This window comes from Rana temporaria, chromosome 4 (genome assembly GCF_905171775.1).
Source record: "Rana temporaria chromosome 4, aRanTem1.1, whole genome shotgun sequence".
NCBI classification, from domain to species: domain Eukaryota; kingdom Metazoa; phylum Chordata; class Amphibia; order Anura; family Ranidae; genus Rana; species Rana temporaria.
This window is the reverse complement of record NC_053492.1, coordinates 176,306,034-176,326,302: the sequence shown is the minus strand read 5'-3', so window position 1 is coordinate 176,326,302 and position 20,269 is coordinate 176,306,034. Positions and strand designations below refer to the sequence as shown.

General features: G+C 41.6%; 1 protein-coding gene across 9 annotated transcripts in view; it reads left to right on the top strand.

Annotated features, from left to right (window-relative positions):
- Positions 1 to 20,269, top strand: part of TBL1XR1 (TBL1X receptor 1) — a 187,778-nt gene that overhangs the window by 159,767 nt on the left and 7,742 nt on the right. For 8 of the 9 annotated variants that reach the window (XM_040349399.1, XM_040349396.1, XM_040349392.1 and 5 more), the window contains 7 exons: positions 1,436 to 1,499; positions 3,386 to 3,483; positions 5,068 to 5,128; positions 12,529 to 12,650; positions 13,858 to 13,932; positions 15,449 to 15,576; positions 15,680 to 15,845. In XM_040349399.1, the coding sequence (XP_040205333.1) occupies positions 1,436 to 1,499; positions 3,386 to 3,483; positions 5,068 to 5,128; positions 12,529 to 12,650; positions 13,858 to 13,932; positions 15,449 to 15,576; positions 15,680 to 15,845 (714 nt within the window). Of the gene's footprint in view, positions 1 to 1,435; positions 1,500 to 3,385; positions 3,484 to 5,067; positions 5,129 to 12,528; positions 12,651 to 13,857; positions 13,933 to 15,448; positions 15,581 to 15,679; positions 15,846 to 20,269 lie in introns of those variants that run through there. The other variant, XM_040349400.1, reaches the window with a different exon arrangement.

Genomic DNA, 20,269 nt, shown 5'->3' with positions numbered 1-20,269 from the left:
GGCTCATAAGCATAGAGTGGGCTGTGTCCACTATGCATATGCGTAGTGAACACGGACCTATCATCCGCCCGATCCACTCATTGTGGCCCATGCCCGCTTACCAAGTCGCTTAAGTGACCCTGACTATTTAAAAAGCTGGGCACCCATGGTCTAATCAGAGCCCAGACTTGAACCTCATTGAAAATCTGTGGAATGACTTGAAGACTGCAGTCCAAAAATGTTCACTATCAAATTTAACTTAAAGTGGATGGAAACCCAATTCATGAAATTTTAGCTGGGCACATATATTTGCAGGGTTTTGTTATTTCTCTTCAAAGAGCCAAGTCCTGTAGCGGAACAGTTCCTCAGTTGTCGGCCAGATAACTCCTGACAAATTCTCAGACACATCAGATAAAAGCAGCCTGAAATTTCTGTCTGGAGAGGTTGCTATAAATAGACAGGGGGCTGGCCCTGTTGCAAAGCACCTCCTGAGCGTTTCTACCTATGTGGAGGGGGGCGTGTGCCTTTTTCCTCCTATCAGCAATTTTAGCTATCTTGGCTGTATGCCCAGACATCACACTCTGTGTTAAACAGGAATAGAAGATTTCTTAAAATGATCTGAACTTTCTAAACAGTATATCAATTTTGAAAACGGCAGATATGGATGTAAAACTTATGTAGGGATTTTTTCATCTCAGTGTATCATCTGAGACTGTTCACTTCATTGGGTGTATGAAGGGTACACTTTAACTTTGGCAGTTCTGCAGAGAACAGTGTACAAATATTGCAAGTGTAGATGTACAAATTTAGGAGAGACATATCCCAACAGACTAAAGGCTGTAAATAAAGCAAAACAAAATACTGACACTAATATGACAAATGTCATACTTGCCTGCCCAATGGTTTTGCACAGAGCAGCCCTGATCCTCATCTTCTCGGGTCCTCTGCTGACACTTCTGCCTCCCTCCCCCCCAGATAGGGCCCCCATAACACAAGCTGCTTGCTGTCTCTGGGCCAGTGGGGTGGGGAGAGCCAAGGGAGCCTCTGCTCTTGTGCAGAGCACTGGATTGAGTTTGGGCTCAGGTTGGTATATGGGAGTCAGGGGGCAGCTCCATGCAGATGGTATTTTACTTTAATGCATAAGAATGTATCTATTTTTAATACTAACGTTGACACTAATTTAATTTCTTTAGGAGTTTTCTAAACTCTGCTAAACTTTTTCTGTACAGTGATGTTTGCACATACACTGTTCGATGTGGCATGGAGCCAGAATTGCAGCTCCTGACTACACACATCAGAATAACTCTGCAAGTTAAAAAAAAAAAAAAAAGTGTTTATGTGCATTTAGATAAAAAAATAATCTCCACACAAAGCTGTACATTTAGATCAGGTCAAAGTCTACTTGTAAAGTAGATACTATGGTTAATCCTAGTGTTTTCATGTTTTAAATTAACAGAGTGAAGGAACACTTCTAGCAACTGGATCCTATGATGGCTTTGCCAGAATATGGACAAAAGATGGTAAGCACTTTTCTGTAGTTATGTTTTTAATCACTTCTGTACTACAGCAATCTTAGTTTTTTTTTTTTTTGTACTCGTAAAAAAAATCATTTTCAGAAAAAAAAGAATTTTAGTGTACACAATATTATATAAGGTTGCACAGATGCATATAAAAAAATGGCAAGTCTTAAGATTTGCATGCGACCTTATCACGAAAAACAATGGTACCCAAAAATCTCCATAGGCAGAACTTTAATAGCATTTACACTTCATCAGTATAGAATTGCCTGTCGGCTCTGGTATAAGAATAACTGCTGTCACTCTGACGTTCACAGCAATATTTCATGAATGGCGTACTAGCAGTTTACACACGTGCGCACCCTGGGCGTGTTTGCATTTGTAAGTGTATGCAGGGCAACAGACATTACATTTTTTTTTATATATATAAAAGTTACTAGTTTGGGAAAGTGACCGGTACTCTTTATGGAGACATTGGTGATCTAATAGACCTCAGGGTCTCCTCTGCTCTCCAAAGCATTTACCAGAGCAAAGATCTGCTTGGTTAAATGCCTCCTTGGCTGTATCGGCTTGATTATTTTACAGTCGGGAGCCAGCTGAAGAAATGGAGCACAAACTAATGGATGTACTACGTATGTCCAAAGAGCTGAACTAGTTAAACTTTATAAAAAAATTATTTGTGCACACATGATGTATAGGTTTGACTTACTAGCACGCCCATCTATGATGAAGAAGAATTCTAGGTATGGATTTAAACATAGTTACATTAGTCCAATGTAAAATTGCATATTCCATACCTGGCCGATGCCCATGGAAGTTGGAAATAAATGAAAGACACCTACTCCAGTGATCTCCATTTTCTTCTGGGTCCTGCACCAAGCAGCTCTACATTGTGCTTACTAAACACAAGAAGTTGGCCGCCTGGCTCAGGCACCATTCAGAGAATGCTTTGCATTTTCTGAGTTAATACAAAGCATTCTCTAATTGGACAAGGTGGAGAGGCGGCATGGTGAGGTCACAATCTCACCCTAGTCCAATTAGAAAATGCTGTGCATTCATTCAGAAAATGCAAAGCAGTCTCTGAATAGTGCCTGTGCCGGTTGCATGGCTGACCACCTGTGTTCAGTAAGCAGAAAGTGCAGCCACTGGGTGTAGGACCCGGAAGCAAGTAGAGATCACTGGAGTAGATCTGTCAATTATTTCCAGCTTCCAGACATTTGGTCAGGCATGCCATGTACATAATTGGATTGGTCCAAGCTATCCGAAACTGGAATTCTTTAACCTAGATGGGTGTGCTGCTACATTAGTATGACAAAGCCAAACCTTAATGATAGTTGTACCATTTGTTTATGTTCAGCTCTTTGTAGTTTGTGACAAGCATTCCCACCTCATGTGTTCAGAATGTAGAAGGGCAGCTGCTCAGAGTGGTATTCAGGTGCAAGTGGGGATCACTGGAGTAGCTGTCTATTTTCAGCTTCCAGTGGCATTGGCCAAGCTGGACTAATGTAGCTGTGTATAGAGCCACACGATTAATTGTTAAAAAAAAAAAATCACGATCTTGATTCAACCCCCCACGCAGTCTTAATCTGGCATATCCACACTTCATGTAACAAGTGCAGAGCTCCTGGGGACAAGGTAAGTAACTTTCCCAGGCTACTGCGATGCAATCCCGAGTGTGACTCGGAATTAACCGCCTGGGAGGTTAAGCGAGGCGTGCAATCTTTTTGTTACCCTAATATTGCAGAGCAGTTTTTCCTTCACTGTGTTCAAGTATAATATGTATATTTATTTCTGAGGAATAGAGACTGAGCAAAAAGGTAAACTGTACTCGCTGCATTTGATTAATCACGTAACTTTTAAATAATATAAGCTCTCGCTCTAATCTGCAGGAAACCTTGCAAGCACCTTGGGGCAACACAAGGGACCCATATTTGCCTTGAAATGGAACAAGAAAGGAAACTTTATTTTAAGTGCAGGAGTAGACAAGGTAATATGGAAAAGTTAATTACATTTTCTCTCCTTCCATTTTTCTTAACCATCTTGGGTGACGATCATTCTTTTTGAAAATGCCAAGCCCTTCACTTCCCCGCCCTGCTAAATACTAGATGGCAGCAAACAAATACTTTTGCGCATGAGCGTGATGTCCGAATTATCTAATGTTCAATAGATAATTCCTCAGGCCTTGCTGCCCTCTAGGATAAGGGGTATCCTAGCAATCAAGAGGGAAAAGAGGGTGCACCAGTCCTGTGCATTATCCTTTACAAAATGTAAAAGCGGAATAAAAACTACTCCCAAACATGTGAGGATAAGGATAATTTGTTTTGTAAAAGCTTCCAAATGGTGGCAGTCAATCTAGGTACGACAGTCAACAGATGGTGAACGAGAGGACTTCAGGACCACTGCTGGCTTACATGTTTCAAAATCCTTCCTCAGAGTCGCTCTGAGGAAAGAAGGTTTTCCTTTGAAACATGAAGTACTCTCGTTCACCGCCTGACTGTCGTACCTAGATTGACTGCCACCATTTGGAGGATTTTACAAGACAAATTATCTTCACATGTTTGCGAGTAGTTTTTAAACCTGTTAAATACTAGCACGTTTCAGAAGCTTTCTAAAGTCAGGCATAGGAAGTCCTCTGCACGAAAAGTTGCCCCCCCCCCCTTTTTTTATTTATATTAAGGTACAGAGACTACTTTTTTTTTTTTTTTTTTTTTTTTAATCTTAATCATGCAGGACTTGTATGCATAAACCATGTTTTTCAAGTGATTGGACATAGGCAAAAAAAAAAAATCCTGGAAAACGCCAGTGTGCTCTTATTACCCAATCCACTCTGTGGGCCTGTGATTTTTGCTAGTGTCCTTTAGGTGGTGGACATCTTCTCCCAAGGAGAAGTTTTATTAAACAGACGTTGTTATTGTCTCCTCATTACTTCCATTGATACTTGTATCAAATTTCAGTTGATTATTGCCTCAAAGCCCCAATATGACACATGTGTCCCCAAACTCGAACTGTCTGCGTTCAGGGACACTCATCCACCCGTATGTCATATTTGGACACAGCGGTTGTGTCTGTGCAGCAGCTCTGTCCCAGTCAATATCCGTGATATTGCCTGCATGGGGATGCACAGAACACTGTCTCTCTCCATGCTGTCTCTGCATTAAGGTAAAAAAAGACCCTGTTCAAGATCCCCCTCCCCCACACTTATCTAAGCCCGATCTCAAACTAGATGTGTGCACAAGAGCAGCTTCTGTTTCCGCTCTCTCCCTACTCACAGGGCATATTGATAGCAGGAGCAATCAAATGCCATATGGGGGGGGGGACACAAGCTCCCACTGTCTGCTTCCATGGGTGCAGGCAGGGGAGCCCAGGAGCCAAACCCCATAAGTACCCCCTTTAGCAAGTGGCTTGCTGTGGGTGGGGTACCCGGAAGATGGGGAACCGACGACGAACTGCAGGAGAGCAGGTAAGTATAATATGTTAAAAATAATAAAGGTTTAGAATCATTTTAAAGCTCTATATTTACATTTTTTTGGGGGAAAATCTGTTTACTGATGTATGTACATTTTCTTCACAGACCACCATTATCTGGGATGCACACACAGGGGAAGCAAAACAACAGTTTCCTTTCCACTCGGGTAACTATTTAGTAAACTTAATTTCTTATAGAAAATGTGTATTCTGATTGCACAGCGTGAACATTCCTAATGCTAACCAACATTTTAAATGCTGAAAGTCCAATCTAGCAGTACTAGGTCACTTCACTTTACTCCTCCCATCTTCTGCCTCTTCCCCATATAGGCCATCAGACAACATTGTATATGGAATAATACAAGAGACTGAAGCTTGATCTTTTCAGCTTCTACTAAAAAAAACAGGTCTATAATTTGCAGTAAAGAAAAACGGGACAAAGGATAGAGCAGGTGCCCATAGTGATCGGTCAAATTTTTTGTTCTCGTGGAACAGAAGTAGATTCTTTTGCCTATGGCGACCATTCACATTCCTTGCCTCCTCATCCCAATTTGTTTCATTTAGAAGTGAGCAGTCTTTCGTGGTTGACCTCCCTTTCTAAGAAATTGAAGCACCTAAATGGCATGTTGATGCTTCATTAATTCCTTAAGTCTTGTAGCAATTTAAGAGGTTTCTGAAATGTCACAACTTTTGTTTAGTTGATCCTGTTTGTTGAGAGCTTTAATACTTGGTACCTTTTTGTGAACCAAGCCACAGATTGTGTAAATAAATTGATATTGTTGGCGTTGATATGTGCACAAGGCATATTTTCTTGTATATGTCGATTTTGCTTCTTGCTTGGCTATGGTGAACAGTTATTGTACTTTATTGTTCCCATCGCTCACTGCAAATCCATGAGCCTGTTAAGGTTACAGCTAGGGTTGTCCCGATACCACTTTTTTAGGACTGAGTACGAGTACCGATACTTTTTTTCAAGTACTCGCCGATACCGAATACCGATACTTTTTTTTAAGTTTTATTTTGACAGTGGCAGTAATATGCAGTACTGACGCTTGGACTGTCAGTTATTTTTTACAATTCATTTTTTTTTATATTATATATATATATATATATTAGGGTTGTCCAGATACCGATACCAGTATCGGTATCGGGACCGATACCGAGTATTTGCGGGAGTACTCGTACTCGCGCAAATACCCCCGATACCTAAATAGAATACTTTCCCCCCCTTTCCCCCCCCCCGCCGCTGCCGCCGCATCGCGCCGCCGCATCGAGGGACATGGCTAGAGGGAGATTGCTGCATATGTGAGGGACATGGCTGCATATGTGAGGGACATGGCTAGAGGGACATGGCTGCATATGTGAGGGACATGGCTAGAGGGACATGGCTGCATATGTGGGGGACATGGCTGCATATGTGAGGGACATGGCTAGAGGGACATTGCTGCATATGTGAGGGACATGGCTAGAGGGACATTGCTGCATATGTGAGGGACATGGCTAGAGGGACATTGCTGCATATGTGAGGGACATGGCTAGAGGGACAGTGCTGCATATGTGAGGGACATGGCTAGAGGGACATGGCTGCATATGTGAGGGACATGGCTGCATATGTGAGGGACATGGCTAGAGGGACATGGCTGCATATGTGAGGGACATGGCTAGAGGGACATTGCTGCATATGTGAGGGACATGGCTAGAGGGACATTGCTGCATATGTGAGGGACATGGCTAGAGGGACATGGCTGCATATGTGAGGGACATGGCTAGAGGGACATGGCTGCATATGTGAGGGACATGGCTGCATATGTGAGGGACATGGCTGCATATGTGAGGGACATGGCTAGAGGGACATGGCTGCATATGTGAGGGACATGGCTAGAGGGACATGGCTGCATATGTGGGGGACATGGCTGCATATGGGGGGGACATGGCTGCATTTGGGGACACATTTAAAAAAAGTATCGGTATTCGGTATCGGCGACTACTTGAAAAAAAGTATCGGTACTTGTACTCGGTCCTAAAAAAGTGGTATCGGGACAACCCTAATATATATATATATATATATATATATATATATATATATATATATATATATATATATATATATATATATATATATATATATATATATATATATATATATATATACACAATGCTTTCTTTGGGGGGGGGCGGTGTCAGTTTTTTATTTATTTAACTTTATTATTTTTACAATTTTTTTTTTTGTTTTTAGCAGCTCTGTTGGGGGGGCTTTGGTGAGATATTGGGGGTCTTAACAGACCCCTAATATCTCCTATTTGAGACAGAGAAAGGGACTAAGGACACAGATTCCCCAGTCCCTTTCTCTGCAGGCTCAACTGCGCTGTAAATGAATGTAAAGGAGACAGCGGCTTCTCTACATCCATAAACTGAGACATCGTTACACAGTTATGATGCTCAGTTATGAATGGACAGTCAGTGATCACTGACTGTTCATTCAGAAAAGGGCTCCTTCCTCCGCTCTCCATCCGGACAGATCGAGGACAGGGGGGGGGGGGGGGGGGAGCACGGCGGGGGACTGGAGCGATACACAGAGGGGAGTGGAGGACGGCGGGGACCAGAGCGGTACACAGAGAGGAGCTGAGGACCGGAGAAGAGCATGGAGGGGGACCGATGCGGAGCGCGGCGGGGGACACGAGTGGAGCACGGCGGGGAAATACTAGCAGAACACGGCGGGGGACACGAGCGGAGCATGGAGGGGTACTGATGCACAGCACTGCTGGATACAGGAATAGAGCATGGACGGGGACCGGAGCGGTACACGGCGGGGGACACACAGACAGAGGCGTCTCACAATACAGAACACCCCCCCACAATACAGAACCCCCCTCATATACAGAACCCCCCCTATACTAACACCACCCCCCCACACAATACAGAACCCCCCCCCCCCCCCCATAATACAGAACATCCCCTCATATACAGAACACCCCCCCCCCCCCCCTTTACAATAGTGCAGACTGCAGAGTGACTGTGACACCCCCTTGTCTTCAGACTCAGCGCGCCCCACAGAGCAGAGCACTTGTACGGAGGAGGAGGTGGGAGGCGGCGCCGCAGCTTCACACTCGGCTGTGTGACTGTCAGACAGAGACAGTCACAGCTGAGCCGAGAGTATCAGAGCCGCGGCGCTGCGCTGCCATGGAGAAGGGGATCATTGCGGTGGGTCCCGGGCGGCCGGTATAACTCGGGTACGGCTCGCAAACACCCCCCCCCGAATAGCCCACCCTGTGTTTTACCTGCCATGCCGTGCCATCAATCATGCTGTTTCCTCGGTCGCGCCATGCTTTAGTCGCGGAGGGGGGGTGTCGGCCTGACGCCCCCTGCTTAGTCCGCCGTTGCACACAGAAGCTGTACACAGCGGGGAACATTACAGCTTTGAATAGCTGTAATGATTCGCTGCACGCTGCGTTTAGACACTCCCCCTTGCTCCGGATTGGACAGTTCATCCGAGCAAGGGGGAGTGTCTATACGCGGCGGGGCGGGAAAGACTACAGCTATTCAAATGAATGCTGTAATGTTCCCCGCCCGTATTAACCAAGCGGGGAATGCGGCGGGATGCGTCGTAGCGGCGGGATGCGGCGGCGGGGAAGTATTCTATTCTGGTATCGGGGGTATTTGCGGGAGTACGAGTACTCCCGCAAATACTCGGAATCGGTCCCGATACCGATACTAGTATCGGTATCGGGACAACCCTAGTTACAGCTATGTAGGGATACCTGATATACTGTATAGTAGAGTGAGAAAACTGCTTTCAGGAAGACTTTAGCATTATGAAGCAAACTCTGATTTGATTCATTCTTTAGGTTTTTTGTTTTTGTTTTTTTATGCACCTTGGTAAGTCTGTCTTTTAGCACAGCTTCTTAAGACACCTGTAAGATTTAATTTGTGTGTTTGTGTTTAACTTTGCATGTAAGAAATGTTCCCTCTGAACTGTGACAATGATTATTTTGGTGGTGGCTGCAACAGGAGAGTGCTGGAGAAATGAGTTTAAAGTGGCTGGGATTTACTGTTAAAGGGAGTATACCTACCTATAGGTTAGCCCATGGGTCTTCAAACTATGGCCCTCTAGTTGTTCAGGAACTACAATTCCCATCATGCCTAGTCATGTCTGTGAATGTCGAAGTTTTACAATGCCTTGTGGGATGTGTAGTTTCGCAACAGCTGGAGGGCCGTAGTTTGAGGATCCCCGGGTTAGCCCATAATAAGGCGTATCTATAAGTACTGTAAACATCTCCTAAATGTGTACCATTTAAAAAAATAACATAAAAAAAATAGACCCCTGTTGTAGCGTTTGTATGTCTTGAAAGCCACGTTTGCAGTTTACCTTTTCCAGGAAAGGGTCTATGTAGTCAAAGGACCCCAGTAGATATTACAAATCTGTGCAGCTTTGTAATATTATCATTCGTTTTTTGTTTTACCTGTATAAGCTTTTTTTGAAAAGGGTATAATTTGCCTTTAAACAGCAGATTGGTGGGTGTTTAATTTTGCAGCACTGTTTAATAACTCTGCTGCAGAAATTATCAGATACCCACTTCACCCAAAAATGACCAAGAACGGAGCCTCGACTGCCTGTGTTTAGTTAGTGAGTACACATTCAGTCAGAGAAGCTCTGCACCACGTGATCGCTGTGATTGGTCATAGGGACCATTCACAGTGCTTTCAGGTGTACACAGCCCTATTATACAACAGAGGAAAGGGAGAAATGGGAACTTCTAAATTAATCATTAGTTCCCGATGTAAACAGGCTGCTGCAGCAACAGCAGTAAGATTTTTATTTTTATTTTTTTTGACCCCACCCACTTCCCCATATAATTCTATAGTCCCCTGCATATTAAACGCTCACTAGGTCCAGTTACCAATCTCGGTGTTTTATCCACCTACAATACCATTATGCATTTTCATTTTCTAAAAATTGGATCACTTTTTGGTGTCTATTTTATAAAGGGGTCATATTGGGGGTGTTTGTATTGGGTGTTTTATTAGAAAACGAGGGATAACTTTAATACCATATGAATACCATAAAAGCAAAATGATAGAAAATACATTTTGGGTAGTGTGTTGCATATCAGCGCCATTGCCAAACTATCACAAACTATGCCAAACTATGGAAACTGAAAAGTGGCCCGGTAATCAAGGTATATTGCAGAATGGTCATTAAATGGTTAAGATACACTGACTTTTTTTTTTTATACTTTATCAATTAGTTTATACACTTATTTGATAAAGCAGTAGAAAAGCGCAGTTTATATAGTAAATAGCATTAACAGAATTTTCTGCAACAGTACTGTACATCTGATTTCAATAGAGCAATTAAAAAGGACTTGTACGTTTATTGTTGGTCTGGGTATACTCCAGGGACATGCAAAAAAAAAAGTAAACTAGGAAAATCCAGAAACTAATAATTCTATGGAGATTAAAAGGAATCCGGAGATCCGATTTTTAAATACCTGGAGCCATTAGTTAAAGACTTTTGCTACAACTTGAAATTAACATATCTTATACAGTGCAGGACACAGGCAGAGTATTCATAAATCGTGGGTTATATGCATGTACCTTCAGGTAATGGACACTGACAGTCCTTTACAAAGCTATTACAGCAATAAATTTCCTTCAATTTCACCAAAGAAATCATATGTTTGAAGGTTTTATTTCCACAGTGGAACGACCCATAACCCCCTAGTTCCTTGAAACCCAGAGCATCTGTCTGCTCCAACCAGGCTTCAATTTTAAAACCAAAGTACATCCCTTCCTTTCAGTACAAGACTTGACCCACAAAGGCCACAGAACCTTCCCAAAAGCTTTCATCAAATTGAAGGACCGCCCTCACTCCTAAGAGCGGATGGTTGTTTGCCTCTCTGGGTCATAGATATCCCAGACCTGTGGGTTCAATCTGTGTTTTCTAAAGGGTACAAAAAGGAGTTCAAAACTCTACCTCCTCACTGCTTTCTTTTTTCAAATCAACCAAAAACGGCCCAAGGACATTGGATTTGCAGAATGCCCCAAAGTTGAAAGTTGTTCAACATATTGTTTAAAAAGAAAAACTGAGTGCCAACAGGAAATTATTGTAGTACATCAGAACAACAAACTCCATGGATGTTCTTTCTCTACATGTTTTGTTTATTGCTTCTTCAGGAGGTTGAGGGGTAACTATCAGGTCCCCCTTTTCCAGAACAATAAATGGAATTGCAAAGTGTTTTGCCCACATAAAATGCAGAGCATTATTTACACATTAGTTAGCTCACTTACTTGAGTGGAGCAGTTCAAACTAATTGGGGGGGGGGGGGGGTATGAAATGGGTGGCCTCTTGGATCCAGGGGCATTCCTCACAAAATAAACTTGGGCAAAAAAAAATTATTGGGAGTACGTAAAGGACCTATGCCCGCTGAAGCATTTTGACTCTGTTAATCAAAAAAAAAAAAAAGATGGCAATCCTGCTTCAAAAAAAAACTTTCAAGAGTTTTGGATGAAGAGCCTTCCTGGCAGGCACCAACAAGTCCCCCACCTCATACATCATCCTTGTGTTTCAGCAGCTTTTACAAAAAAACTCACAAGATTCATTAAAAGCTGCTGCATAGAAAACCATGCAGTGCCTTACTATGCAATGTTTTTGGATTACAGGGCTGCTGGCATTGGGCAGTGTTTCTGTAAGTTCTTATACATATTCATTGCCTTTCTAAGTTTTCAGTGTCGCAGGTGGTGACAGGGTCTTTTTACCCTTTTAGAACATCAATTTTAGAGCCTTTTTTTTTTGCAGTGCATCTTAAGCTCGTACAAGCGATTGGATTTTCCAATGGGAATTGTGTGTTGACAGCCTGTTGGCAGAAAATCCGATCATTTGTACGCTCCATCGGACAATTGTTGCCAGATTTTCTGCGGACAAAAGTTGGATGGCAGACATTAAAATTTTCCGTGAACAACGGTCTGTTGTCGGATTTTCATAAACTCGTGGACACATGTTCAAAGTACAAACGCCCTTGATCGAAAGCAATTCTCATTAAACACTACTTTAGCAGAAGGTGCCAAAGGGTGGCGCTAAAGAGCTGAAAAACTACTTAGTGCGTAACTACGTTTACGTTTGTTGGCCGACAATTGTGTGCGGTTTGTATGCAAGACACGTTTTTGGCCAACGCTCTTTGGACAAAAGCCAAAGGCTTTGTCTGCAGAAAATCTGATTGTGTGTATGAGGCTTAAAAGTGCATTTAAACCTGAGTTTTAGGTTTGGTTTTCTTTTCCCCGTAGTAATTTGTCCAGCTTGCACCATCTCATACCTGACTGATCTGTATAAGCTGCAGATGAAAATAGTAGCTGAAGCTTTCTCTGAACAGCAACTGTACCAAGCAACTCTCTGTGGTTAATATTTAAAATTGCAGCTCTTTGGGACAAAAAAAAAATCTTTCCTGGTGCATTGCACAGGTAGAGCATCCCGGAGACTATGTACAATAAGCTGTTTTTCTTTTTAAACTGTTCATATGGAACGATTTGGTGTATTATTGCCAATAAACCTTTCAATTTATTTGTCTTTCAGCACCAGCATTAGATGTGGACTGGCAAAGTAACAACACATTTGCATCATGCAGTACAGATATGTGCATCCATGTCTGCAAATTGGGACAAGACAGGCCAATAAAAACATTCCAGGGACACACAGTAAGTCCAGTGTCGTCAGTTTTCAACTTATTGGTTGCTTAAAATGTCTAAAATAGACAGAAAAAAAATCTGTCAATTCTAGAATTATGCCAGGACTGGGTCTGTCATCTTCCATCTTAAAGTGGCAGTAAACCCTTATATACACACCTACTGAAGTGACTAGCTCCAGGTGATGCACAGTGATGAAACCACTCCACCTACGCAAGTTGTACATGTTTATCTGCAACCTTCTTTTCTCTACAGCCATTCAAAGTACAGAATTTAGCATTTCATAGCTGCAGGGGGCGGGGATCTGATGTGACACACTGCACAGCTGAGATCAGGGATCTGAGTGGAGGGCACGGACACACATGGGATTGTCTGGTGTTGTCAGACTGTCAAGTGACTCATGCAACATGAAACAGAAGTCACACTTGGTACTTTGGATAGAGGCATGTACACACTATAGAATTATGATTTTGTTAATTTTTTTATTTCTGAGGTTTATAACCACATTGAGTAGTTGAAACCACAAACCCAGGTTTCAAACCTTTTAAAAAAGGGTGTATCTGCAGCTGTTATAGGTCTTTTTCAGACAGTCTCTTTAAAATGTTCACCTGTAATGCTAGTCATTTTGTTTAGGAGTCCAGGTGATGGGCGCTCCCATGCTCTGTCAGTGGTTCTCGACCTGGGGGTCGGGACCGAATGATGGGGTTGAATGATGATTTGTCGGGGGTCACAATGAGTATGAATCCCCCTAAATAAAAATATAGGGATTGTGGCAGTCATGCACATGATGATGACCCAGCATGAAAGATTTCTCAAGAATGTTGGGTGGCTCCAGACAGATCTGCACAATGAAGATCACTAGAACAAGGGCATGGGTAATGTATATCCATGATCAAATGGGCTGCACTTGTGTGACGGCTCAATCCTTCATACAAGATTTTCTTTAACATCATGGCCAAACCATAAAAATATGTGGTTCTTGTGCCAACAGCTGTATAGTGCGACTGCTCAAAGAAAGAACATTTCTTTGACCATGATGCGATTTAGCAAATTTGAATCTATTAAACCATATTATGAACTTTTTAACTGAAATTGCTTAATTTAAGTTGTGGCTTTATTACAATACCTGCATCCCCCCTTTGACTTGGAATATGAATTTATGGCAGTAATGTTCTGAAGTACCTGCGCATTCTAATGTGTCATTTGTTTCTGTTTGTAGAATGAAGTGAATGCAATAAAGTGGGATCCCACTGGTAATCTTCTTGCATCCTGTTCTGATGACATGACCTTAAAGGTACAGTTAAACTAAACCCAGTAAATTTGCTGTTACTATACCGTTACAATAAAAAACATTCACCATTTACCACATCTACAATGTATACCAAAAAAAGCCTGTGTGTGGGGCTGATATCACAAAAATGTGTAATTAACCAGCTTATTGTATGCATAAAATATAAATTGGCTTTCACATATCTCACAATACAGAGTTAGAAAAAAATGCACCCTACAGCATTACACCAGGTTCGAGAGCGTGTGCAAAATCATGCATTTCACAGCACAAAAACGTGCTGCTTGCTGCAGACACGCAAGGGTGCCATTCATTATTATGGCACCGCCAATAATCTGGCAAAAGTGCGTGTACATTTGTGCCAAATGTGTCAAAGATCGTGGTACCACATGGGTTGGTGCAACGTGACTTTTGCATGTTCCACGTGCATAGGGGAGCCCATTGAAATTAATGTGTGTGCATTTGGTTGCACCTTATGTTGTGAACAAACCAGTAAGAGAAGAAAACAATAACCATTTGTCATCTGGCAATAGTTTAAACTTCGTATACCGTGGGTATAGAAAAGAATCGCCCCCATGTTGCTTTACAGCGTGAAATTAAGACAGACAGTTTTTGTTTTATTCAGCTGTATTTACTAGTGTAACATATAACATCCAGGTGAAGGATATAATGCCAACATGTCAGAAAAAAAAAAGAAATATTCAAAAACGGAATCACCAAGTTGGGGGGGCGAAAAAGGATCACACCCCCTCTCTTATGCCAGTATTTTGTTGGACCACATTTTGCTTCAATTGCAGCCTTTAATCTGTTGGGATTTGTCTCTACGATTTTTGCACATCTAGATTGCAATGTTTGCCCACTCTTTGCCACTCAAGTTCAGTTCAATTTGATGGTGACCCTTTGTGGACTGCAGTCTTTCTTCCACAGATTTTTTAATGGGGTTCAAGTCAAGGACATTCACCTTTTTCTACTTCAACCACTGTGTAGTCAGGCCCCTTTCACACTGAGGTGCTGGAACAACTGCCAGTAAAACACTGCTTTTGAAGAGGTTTCAATTCATTTCAATGTAAAGGTGTGTTTTTTTTTTCACCGATCTGTCAGCGCTCTGCCCCAGTGTAAAAGCATTAATTGATTTTAATAGAAATATGTTTTTGTAAGCTTTTCAGGCTGAAAAGCGCATAGTAGGTGAGGTTGAAAAAAGACACAAGTCCAACCTATGTAAATGTCCTTGCATGGCTTAGTCAGAGCCCAGACTTAAACCCCATTGAAAATCTGTGGAATGATTTGAAGACTGCAGTCCTCAAACAGTCACCATCAAATGTAACTGAACTTGAGAAGTTCTTCAAAGAAGAGTTGGCATATATTTCAAAGTCGGTGTTCAAAGTAGAGACAAATCCCAACAGACTAAAAGGCTGTAATTTAAATCAAAATGTGGGTCAACAAAATACAATTCTGTGTTTATTTTTTTACACACACACTGCAATGTCTAAATATTTATAGTATTTTTATCATCTGAATACAGATCTGGAGTATGAAGCAAGATAGTTGTGTTCATGACTTACAAGCACATAACAAAGAGATATATACCATTAAATGGAGTCCCACTGGACCGGGAACAAGTAATCCAAATGCTAATCTAATGTTGGCAAGGTAAATCGTGTTTTTATGTTTTTTTTTTTTTTTTTTTGTTGTTTTTTTCTTGCAGCATAAATTGTCATTTTAATCTGCAACTTAAACATAATTTTTTTTACAGTGCATCATTTGATTCTACGGTTAGATTGTGGGATGTAGAAAGAGGCATCTGCATTCACACGCTGACTAAACATCAAGAGCCTGTGTACAGTGTAGCCTTTAGTCCGGATGGCCGGTACCTGGCCAGTGGTTCCTTTGATAAATGTGTACACATCTGGAATACACAGGTATGTTCTGCATTGTTTTGTATATATTTTTTTTTTCTCTTGGCTATATCAGTAAATTATTTAAATCTGATTATTCATTTAAAATTTGATAAATTGTGGATATTGAAGCTAGAATCCGCACCATTTTGCTGTTTTCTCTATTTTGGCATACCAAGTCCACTTAAAATAGTATCAGTATTGCATGGATGTTGGCAAGCTGTGCGACCTGTGACATGTCGTGGACACTGAGAAGATATTGATGGTAGCACATAACCTGCTTAAATTCTGTTTGCATAAGATGGTAATGACCAGGTCTGTGAGGCCTGTTAAAAGCCACAGCAAAAATTATCTTCACTGTAGTGGAAAGTTTTTATAAGCAACCATGAACCTGAATATTTGTGGGAGTTTTATTGTTCAGCAGCAGGATTTTTTCCTGAAATCAAGGTCAACCTAACAGAAGTGGTTTACATGGAAAGTGTGTTAATTTGTTTAGTGCAATATGCAGCTGTATGTAACCCCTCAGACACCCCACTCACCGAATGTTTAACAAACAAGTAGGTCTTCCTGTGCATTGTGGAACAGCCACCTAATGAAAGATCACTAGGGGAACTGGCAGGTTAATTTTACCCTTAACATGAACATAGTCAATATAGCCTCATATGAATTTTTGGGGTAATGTGCATTTTAAATCCTCACTCTCTAAACTCCTAAAATGTCAAACCGAATTTTAGGTATACATAAAATATAAAACCATGCATTTGCCTTTTTAAAAACTCATACATTTCTTAACGATTTCCCAACCAATGTACAAAAATAATTTGGCTATAGAAAGTCCACACACCCCTGTTAAAATGTCAGGTTTCTGTTATCAAAAAAAAAATAATTCCACCTTTTATTGTGACCTATAAACTGTACAACTCGATTGAAAACAAACTAAAAATCTTTTAGGGTGGGGGAAGTAAAAATAAAATAAAATGGTTACATAAGTGTGCACACCCTCTTAAAGCTGGAGATGTCGCTGTATTCAGAATTAAACAATCACATTTAAACTCATGTTAAATAGGAGTCAGTACACACCTGCCATCATTTTAAAGTGCCTCTGTTTAACCCCACATAAAGTTCAGCTGTTACTGTAGGTCTTTCCTGACATTTTCTTAGTCGCATCCTACAGCAAAAGCCATGGTCCACAGAGAGCTTCCTAAGCATCAGAGGGATCTCATTGTTAAAAGGTATCAGTCAGGAGATGGGTACAAAAGAATTTCCAAGGCTTTAGATAATACCATGAAACACAGTGAAGACAGTCATCAAGTGGAGAAAATATGGCACAACAGTGACTGAACCAAGAACTGAACATCCCTCCAAAATTGCTGAGAAGAAAACTGGTCAGTGAGGCTGCCAAGAGGTCTACAGCAACATTAAAGGAGCTGCAGGAATATCTGGCAAGTACTGGCTGTGTGGTACATGTGACAACAATCTCTGGTATTCTTCATATGTTTGGGCTATGGAGTAGAGCGGCAAGACTAAAGCCCTTTATTACAAAGAAAAACAACCAAGCCCGGCTAAATTTTGCAAAAACGCATCTGAAGTCTTCCAAAAGCATGTGGGGAAATGTGTTATGGTCTGATGAAACAAAGATTGAATTTTTTGGCCATAATTCCAAAAGATACGTTTGGTGCAAAAACACTGCGCATCACCAAAACACCATACCCACCGTGAAGCATGGCGTGGCAGCATCATGCTTTGGGGTTTTTCTTCAGCTGGAACAGGGGCCTTAGTCGAGGTAGAGGAAATTATGAACAGTTAAAAATACCAGGCAATATTGGCACAAAACCTTCAGGCTTCTGCTAGAAAGCTGAACATGAAGAGGAACTTCATCTTTCAGCATGACAACGACCCACAGTATCCATCCAAATCAACAAAAGGGCTTCACCAGAAGAAGATTAACGTTTTGGAATTGCCCAGCCAAAGCCCATGCCCGAATCCCATTGAAAATCTGGGGTGATCCGAAGAGGACTGTGCACAGGAAATGCCCTCGCAATCTGACAGATTTGGAGTGATTTTACAAAAAAAAGTGGGCAATAATTGCCAAGTCAAGATGTGCCATGCTGATACTCATACCTAAAAGGACTGAGTGCTGTAATAAAATCAAAAGGTGCTTCAACAAAAATATTTGTTTAAGGGTGTGCACACTTATGCAGCCATATTTTTTTATTTTACTTCCCTCCACCTTAAAGATTTCAGTTTGTTGTTAAACTTGTACAGTTGATAGGTTACATTAACCACTTAAGGACCGCCTAACGCTGATATACGTCAGCAGAATGGCACGGCTGGGCACAATCCTGTACCTGTACGTGATTGTTTAAACCCGATCGCCGCCGGAGTCCCGCGATCGGTCCCTGGAGGGAGCTGAAGAACGGGGAGAGGTGTGTGTAAACGCACCTTCCCCGTTCACAGTGGCGCTGTCATTGATCGTCTGTTCCCTGATATAGGGAAAGGCGATCAATGACGTCACACGTCCAGCCCCGCCCCCCTACAGTTAAAAACACATGAGGTCACACTTAACCCCTTCAGCGCCCCCAAAGTGGTTAACTCCCAAACTGCAATTGTCATTTTCACAGTAAACAATGCATCTTTATAGCATTTTTTGTTGTGAAAATGACTGGTCCCAAAAATGTGTCAAAATTGTCCGATGTGTCCGCCATAATGTCGCAGGCACGAAAAAAAAATCACTGACCGCCGCCATTGGTAGTAAAAAAAATAATAATAAAAATGCAATAAAACTATCCCCTATTTTGTAAACGCTATACATTTTTTTTTTCTAACTAAAAATGGGTAGAAGAATACTTATCGGCCTAAACTGAGGGGGGAAAAAAAATAGTATATATATATATATATATATATATATATATATATATATATATATATATATATATATATATATATATATATATATATATATATATATATATATATATATATATAAAAATTTTTGGGAGATATTTTATTATAGCAAAAAGTAAAAAATATTGAATTTTTTTTCAAAATTGTCGCTCTATTTTTGTTTATAGCGCAAAAAATAAAAACCGCAGAGGTGATCAAATGCCACCAAAAGAAAGCTCTATTTGTGGGAAAAAAAGGATGCCAATTTTGTTTGGGAGCTACGTCGCACGACCGCGCAATTGTCAGTTAAAGCGACGCAGTGCTGAATCGCAAAAAGGGGCCTGGTCCTTTACCTGCATATTGGTCCAGGGCTGAAGTGGTTAACCACTTGCCACCGTCATTATACTGCCGCAGGCTGGCTCGTTCCTGCGAATCGCAATAACTGTACGTCGGCACCTTTTTTAAAAGCCGTTGCAGGCGCCTGCGCACGGCTGCGATGCTCGTCTGCCGATCAAGGTTAAGAGAGCCAGAACTGTGTGTGTGTGTGTGTGTGTGTGTGTGTACGTACGTATACACACAAATCCCTGTTTTGACAGGAGAGGAGAGACAGATACTCTATTCCTAGTAATTAGGAACAGCAATATGTCGTCTCCGCTAGTCATTCCCTCCCCCCCCCCAGTTAGAAACGCACACGAGGGAACATGTTTAACCCTTTGATTCAGGGTTGCCAACCTCCCTCAGCATTTTTTACTGACAAAACATGGAAAATTTACTGACAAAGACATTACAGAACTATTAAAAACTAACACAGTGAATATTTGAACAGTATAAACATGATATGGAAACACTGACAATACCTATAAAAAAGTAATTTGCTTGATTTACACTTAAAGGTCGATACAGCATGAAAGGATTAGCCCCTGATATTTACTGGCATTTGAAAATTTACAAACTGTCGGTAAATTTGCTGCCGGTTGGCAACCCAGGTCACCATCCATCTGGATTTCACTGACGGGATTGGATCGGATAGCAGCGGACCTGATCAGAAACCCTGTGTGAAAGGGGCCTTAATCAGACAGAGGAAGGCTTGGAACTTCTGTCAAGGTTTTATTGCTTGTAATAGGGGTCGCAGTGAGAGGAAGCAAGGAAAAACATGGCAACCAATCTGCTTCTAGATGTTGTCAAAGCCTAACTAAACAATCTAAAGTTAGAAGCTGATTGGTTGCCATGCACAGTTGCTCTAGTCTTGGTAAATAAAATGCACCTGGCTTGGAACTGCAAGCCCCATCATTACTCGCCAAGATCTGAAAATGTTGGCTGCCTGGCTGTCTCTGGCTTCAATTCTCTGCGGCACTGTGCAAGTCAAACCAAAGTGAATTTCAGACTACACCAGGTAACTAGCTATCTCAGATCAGCCATGGCATTGTGCCTGGTTCTCTGGCTACAGGTTTCCTAGAGTCTCGCAGTGCCTCTTCCTAGCATGACAGCCAGTAATGTGTCAGTCAGCCCTAGCCCCTGTTTTGGCATGCCTTTTTATAGAAGCAGCCAGCACTGCTGTAACATGC